This window comes from Myotis davidii, unplaced genomic scaffold (assembly GCF_000327345.1).
Source record: "Myotis davidii unplaced genomic scaffold, ASM32734v1 scaffold520, whole genome shotgun sequence".
NCBI lineage: Eukaryota > Metazoa > Chordata > Mammalia > Chiroptera > Vespertilionidae > Myotis > Myotis davidii.
In genome coordinates, this window is record NW_006292908.1 from 2,847,808 (window position 1) to 2,854,871 (window position 7,064).

The window sequence follows — 7,064 nt, forward strand, 5'->3', positions numbered from 1 at the left end:
TCTCCCTTTCTGAGGCGGGGCTCCGGAGCCGGGGGAAGCGATGACCTCCGCGGGTGGGCGTGCAGCCGCTCCGCCTCGCGGTTCAAATGAGCAGCATTGCTGCTTACCAGAGTGCCTTTTCTTACATCACCCAGGAAGGTCATTCCCACTTTCCAGGAACTAAAACCGCGCCTTCCGTGACTTGCCGAGGCCCGAGGGTCACCGCGAGGGGAGGCTCCTGGGCTGGCAGCCGCTGAGCACTTCCCCTGCGGGCCCATCCCCGCCACGGGGGCGGGGTCCGCTCCCAAGGGAGCGGGTTGGAGCACCCACACGTGTCTTCTCAAGAGAACCTCATGGCCCTTAAAAGGGGTGAGACGACCTGCTCTCGAATATCTGGGGACCAATACGTATGTCTATATTCCCTCAGAAAATCCTGTCGGTTTAAAAATTGGAGCCGGTGAGCTGCAAGGCCACAGCCCCACAAACGGGCTTGCTCCTCCTCCCCAGGGACCCTTGGGAATGTGTTTGTAGAAGGAAGTGGAGAGTTAGGGGAGGACAGAGAAGCTTGAAAACCACTACTGTTCATGAATAAACAATAATGAGAAATAAAGCGCTTTTGGTGTGAGAAAAAAGCGTGTTAGTGCCGGGATCTGAACGTGTTGAGAGAAAAGGCTGGTGTGGCCCGTCTATACCAGATCTAGGCAATTACGGGAGGAATTTGCACCTTAGCCTACAGTGACATTAAATTTGAAGAAATTCTTGCTTCCACAGGGGCGTTCGCTGGATAGGATTTGTTGCTGAGGCACGAAGTGTAGAAGTAAAATATATCTATGTTGATGGTGGGTAGGTTAAATGACTCAAGGCAACCAGGAATTTAAAACAATCCTTCCCAGGCAATGAAGGCAGTGGTGTGAAACAGGTTTAGGGAGAAAATGGACAGCTGTCAAAAGCTGCAAGAATAAAGACCTGTGAAAAGCCACTGGACTTGGCAAAATGTGTGGGTGAATTGATGGGTTCTGATTCCAACAAATAGCCAGATCCATGCAACTCAAAAAAAAAAAAGGCAAGCAGCAGCAGCCCTGGCTGATTTGGCCCAGTGGATAGAGCTTAGGCCTGCGGACTGAAGGGTCGGTCCTGGGTTTGATTCCGGTCAAGGGCACACGTCTGGATCCCTAGAAGGGGGCGTGCAGGAGGCAGTCAATCAATGATTCATCACTGATGTTTCTATTTCTCTTCCTTCCTCTCTGAAATCAATAAAAAATAAATTTTTTTAAAAAGCAAAATGTAAATGTGACAGGGGAAGGGAAAAAGAAAGGCAACTTACCAGCCTTTGGAAGGTTAAAATGTTTGAAACAGGAAATACGACTTGGTCAGAGCTTTAAATAGCAGAATATGCTTTAGAACCTAACGTTTAGATAACCTACATGAAAAGAAAGTGGAGTGTCTCGAGTGTGGGAGTAACATACACCAAGGTGAGAATATTTCCATGGAAAGTGTGGGAGAATCTGAGCACTTAGTTGCAGCGTATTTGATGAAATAAACCAGTGGTGGCGTGCAGTCTTCAGTGTAAGGGCTGAAAGTGCAGGGAAAAGGTTTAAGGCTAACACGGGTATTAGGCGGCCAAATCTCGGCTAAGTTACTGAAGGATGGGTCAAAGTTAAATGTGTTGCCTGGGTGGTGTGGCTCTATGAACCAGGAGTTCACAGTTTGATTCCCTGCCAGGGCACATGCCCGGATTGTGGCCTTGATCCCCAATGTGGGGCGTGCAGGAGGAAGACCATCAATGATTCTCATCATTGATGCTCTCTCTCTCTCTCTCTCTCTCTCTCTCTCTCTCCCTCCCTCCCTCCCTCCCTCCCTCCCTCTGAAATTTGTTACATTGTGAGAAAGGTTGTTACACAGACAAGTCCCGTCAAGATAACAATGTAAACTGAGAGGGTAAAAAGCAAAGATTTTCTTGTTCAAAAAAGGAAAATGCTATAGACCTCTGATAACTTTTTAATAAAAGAATGGAAGCAGAGAAGTAGGAAAGGAGTAACTTCAAATATCACAGGAAAAATATCTGACAATTATTGCTCTACAATGTGTTCAGGTATAGGCCTAGGTTTGTCCCAGTCATTGTGATAGGCACTGCAACCCAAACGAATATCGACCCAGGTATGAAATTTCCAGTTGATAGAGGGACTAGCATGACACACCATCTTCCACATTTGAAGAGACTTCCTTCGTTCAGAAATTACCAATTTTATTGGCCCATTACTTCTTTTGTGTGCTTTCATGCCATGTGCCTTTTGGCAAGTTCACTTCTTCACGATAGCACTTCCATCAAATAGATTCTGAGACACAGTGAAGAAAGAAAGTGTGACACGAAAACTTAAACAAAAATCCAAATTTATGAGTAATTGTATGTATTCAAAATACAGGTGGGGGAAAGGAATCTTGTCCTGATTCATCTCCAGGCACATTTAGATACCTATATGTAATTTAACAAGACAGTATCATAAACATTAAATACAAAATACCAAAACACCCACATATAGAAATTTCAACAAGAAATATCATGAAAAGAGAAGACAATTAACTCAAACAAACCCAAGATAGAGTTCCTCAATTTGGTCAGAAATCTCCATGAAGCTGAAATAAATTATCACAGAAAAAAAATTAAAAGTAGAGTTCTTATTGATAATAGAGAAAATATAGTTGAGTTTTGTCATCACATATACATCACACTTTATCCCTTGATCTCAAATAACTTTTGGAATTAGGTTAAATTTTTTTCATATTCAAAAATTTTAATGTCTTATTAAATCTTTTTATTTAATATTTTTATATACCTGAGAAAAAGATGAAATTTTATATTCCCAATGCAATTTTTAAAATCTAATTGTTCTCATTTTCTGCTTTAAATTCCCAATTCAGCAGTCAATATTGTAGTCTCCCTTTTAACCCAGGAAATCTCAAAATAAAAAATACTGAGCCCTGGTCAGGTGGCTGTTGGTTGTAGTGTCGTCCTATACAACAAAAGGTGGTGGGTTTGATTTCCAGTCAGGGCACATACATAGGTTGTGAGTTCGATCCCCTGTTGGGGTACGTACGGGAGGCAACCAATCAATGTTTCTCTCACATCAACATCTCTCTCTCTAAAAATCAATGAACAAAAGAAAAGAATTTTTTATAATGAAAGAGCCCTGGCCGGTGCTGCTCAGTGCACAGAGCAACAGCCCTTGGACCAAAGGGTTGCAGTTTTGATGCCCAGTCAAGGGCATGTAACTGGGTTGCAAGTTTGATCCCTGGCCCTGGTTGAGAGGCAACCATTCTATGTGGAGAGTAACCTCTCTCACATCAATGTTTCTCACTGTCTCTCCCCTTTGCTTCCACTCTAGAAGTCAATGGAAAGAATGTCCTCAGTGAAGATTAGCAAAAACAAAAACTGGAATATTTAACATGTAATAAATCAATTCTTAAATTTCTTGAACACTTATTTAGTTTTTTTCGTAGTTGACTCTCCTACATATTTTTTAAAGGCTGAAATTAATCATTTTGATAAATTTATTCCCTTTTCAGATAAAAGATTAACTTCCATATTTAACAAAAAATGTACTCCATTAAATATAATCAAGTTTCTTAAAATGTTAGTTATAACATAAAATTTTAAAGCAGTATTATTCAGTATTGGAGATATTTTCTTACAAATGGGGGCAGTAAGCAAACCAGTGCCATTCGGTCATTACACATAATCCCTTTGGAGATGCTTTCTAAGTATATCCTCTGTCTGACCAGCATATATTATATAATTAGAAGTTTATTACATGATGTCTTTATCTTCTCTGCCTTCTTCAGAATTTGTCTAACAGTGGATTTCACTAAGCCCGGAACATGCTCAGCCTAGATCCACCTGATGTTCACCTGCTAAAAATCTGCAACAGCTAAACCACATTTTTAAATCATCAAAATAATGCCTGTTTGGATGCAAACTATTAGCTGAGAAGCAGAAGACCGGAAGATGATCAGAAAACAGAATGTCCATGGCAGGTACCTCCACACAGGAAACCAAACAAACTTATTGAGGCAAGAGACTCTCAATCTGAGCACAGAGAACACTATGACAACTGGCTCACTGGTCAAGAAAATAGAGACAGGGTTCACTCTACCTTTTTGACAAGTACGTTCTATAACAAAGGTTTTATATAGATAGAGCTTTGCTTTTAGAGAAAATAAAAAATTATCTGACATAATGTATTTAGAAATTCCTATTTGACAATAAAGCTACTTGGTAAGAATGCTGCCATTTGGGTAAAGAGTTAATTTGTAGCATTTGTATACATAGATATTCTTTAATTTCATATGCTTCATTAGTCACACTTTATAACTTAAATTCTTAGTTTTGTGGTAAAGAATGCAGCTCTGCTCACTTCCAGGTAGAGACAAACTTTAAAGACTACAGACTGCTTAAGAGAAAGTTCAGTTCTTACAAAGTAGCTTTAAAATAGAGTATTGCAAAAAAAAAAAAAAAATAGAGTATTGCTTTCCGATTTCCCATATTCATTTTCTTTTTTAGTTACAAAATTTCATAAAGCAATTGGTCACTGATCTCATAGTTTTTACTAATTTGAGTTAACCCCCCAAACTAAAATCTGGTAAATAATCTAGTATCAAAATATCAAATTCTCAAGTATCTCCTCACAAAATGTTTTGTAAACTGTCAAATAATATCAAGATTATCTTAAGTCTGGCCCGGTACTTTAGTTGGTTGCAGCGTCGTCCTGATAACCAAGGTTGCGGGTTTGATCCCAGTCAGGCCACATACAAGAATCAACCAATGGACATATAAATAAGTGAAACAACAAATCGGTTTCCTTCTCTCTCTCTCCCTCTTCCTCTTTCTCTAAAATAAAACTTAAAAAAAGACTATCTTTTAGAGAATCAAATCAAAGCATTAATTAAACAAAGTTCTCTTGGATTACACAACATAGAACAATATTCCTTTTAACACTGAACCACCCCATTATTAATGTTATTTGCAATACAACATATCTTAAATATTTGATTTACAAAATTTAAAAGTAACATACTTCCATATGGATAAGATACACCACAAGAATTTTAAGTTCCTTAAAAGTGGATGTTAACTGTAACAAAAAGTCTACTCCACTTAAGAGATTTTAAATAGAAACCAGGAAGAATTTCTTAATCCACAACTAGACGATAAAATGGCGAGGATGCTGAAGAAGGTTAAGTCCACATGAGCTTCAAGAACGGAAATCATCCATCCATCTTTGAATATTAGACATTTGCTGGCCTGAAGACCAAAGTCAGACTATAGAATAGTGTAGGTCCTTCCAGTTCACATTCTGGTATTTTGGCATAAAATGAGGATAGGTCACAAAACCTACAGACACTTTCAAGTTTGTTTTTTAAATATATAATAATTGAACCAATCAGAATAGTGGATGGCTTATCATTATTCTGCCAGCTTAAGCAATAGGAAAAAAATACATTTTTGTTTTTGTGGTGACTATTTATTGGTTAAACTTTTATTTTCCTCTTCACATTTTCGGTGACTGTTTCCCACTGGTATCATCAACCAGGTCCCTCAGGCGAGATAAATGGTGCAAAGCCCTTCATTAAAAAGTATAAAACACATTATAAACCAATATTAAGGACTGAACAGGCAACGCAGACAGCAAGAAATGGTGAGTACATTGTTTATTAACTTCAAAGTTAGTAAGAGAAATGAATTTATAGAATAACAAATATCAAACTTTGAGAATTTTTCCTTTCAAAACTTTGATAACTGAATAATTGAGGGTTAAAATTCGTCTAAAACTCTATAAAAACATTTACTTTTAAAAAATTATTTTTGACATTCAAGATTTTTTTGAAAGTTTTCCAAGTAAGCTTAGTAAGAAACAATAGATATCATTTGTTATCGCACATAACAAAACATTTTTTCAAGTACTTTTCACAACAGTGTATATCATTTCAGAAACAATGTGTATAGCTTATTTTTTACATATGCATTCAAGATAGCTAAAATAAAAAAACACTAAAGGATCAGTTAGTTCGAGGAAAACTCATTTTTATTGAGCATGGAGGAAACAAACAACAATTATGTTGAATGATGTAGCATTATACCAACAACATGGTTTTCTCTAAATAAAGCTAAGATTACAGGTCAGGTATCAGTGGAGAAAACTCAGTCATCCTTCAAACAAACCAGGAAGAGAGAGGCTTCAACTTTCCAATCTTCCTCTAAAAATACTGTTCCAGTTTTCCCTCTCCTATCCTTCAGATCCAAGGGCCACTCAAAAAATGTCAACCATATTAATCAACCATATTTCAGACCTCTGATGAACAAGAGATCAAGAAAAACAAATAACCATGTGTAATCTCTAATGGTTAATTTCTAAGATGAGCTAAAGGTGGTTACTATAACAACCTATTCTACAGTCTCTAACACAGGTTCAATAAATGAAATAAATACTCAGGATAAAGAGGTGGAGGAAACTATTAGTGTTAATTACTGCATTGTATCTATTTCAACCAAGTGTCTCTTTCTGTAACACTTACTCAAATATAATTAGAGGCCCGGTGCATGAAAATTGTGCACGGGGAGGGTCCCTTGGCCTGGCTAGTGATCAGGGCTGATCAGGGCCTCCCTTCCCTGGCTGCCAGCTGCCGGCCAGGGCCTCCCTTTGTTCCATGCCGCCCCCTGGTGGTCAGCGCATGTCATAGTGAGCGATGTCTCCCAGTCAAACTCCCACAGGGACAATTTGCATATTAGGCTTTTATAGCCTATACTAGAGGCCCGGTGCACAAAAATTTGTGCGGGTGCGGTCCAGCCAGCACCCATGGGGGCTAATTGGGCCAGGCTGGTGGGAGGAGGGGATGCAGGAGGTTGGCTGGCCAGCCCTGCCCCGAATTTGGCCCAGGCCAGCCTGGGGGAGGGGCTGCCCCTAATCAGGCCGGTTGGCCAGCCACAGTGCATGTCATAGCAACCAGTTGTTCTGTCGTTCCAATCACTTGGTTTTTATATATCTATAATATTAAAAGTGTAATATGCTAATTAGATCGACATCCTTCCA

General features: G+C 39.1%; 1 protein-coding gene across 3 annotated transcripts in view; it reads right to left on the reverse strand.

Moving 5' to 3' along the window:
• Window positions 1-2,206: 2,206 nt before the first annotated feature.
• Window positions 2,207-7,064, reverse strand: part of LOC102758840 (chromosome unknown open reading frame, human C18orf54) — a 23,667-nt gene continuing 18,809 nt past the window's right edge. For 2 of the 3 annotated variants that reach the window (XM_015565687.1, XM_006766386.2), the window contains exon 8: window positions 4,812-5,598. In XM_015565687.1, coding sequence (XP_015421173.1) covers window positions 5,526-5,598 — 73 coding nt within the window. In that variant the 3' untranslated portion in view covers window positions 4,812-5,525. Of the gene's footprint in view, window positions 2,316-4,811; window positions 5,599-7,064 lie in introns of those variants that run through there. The other variant, XM_015565686.1, reaches the window with a different exon arrangement.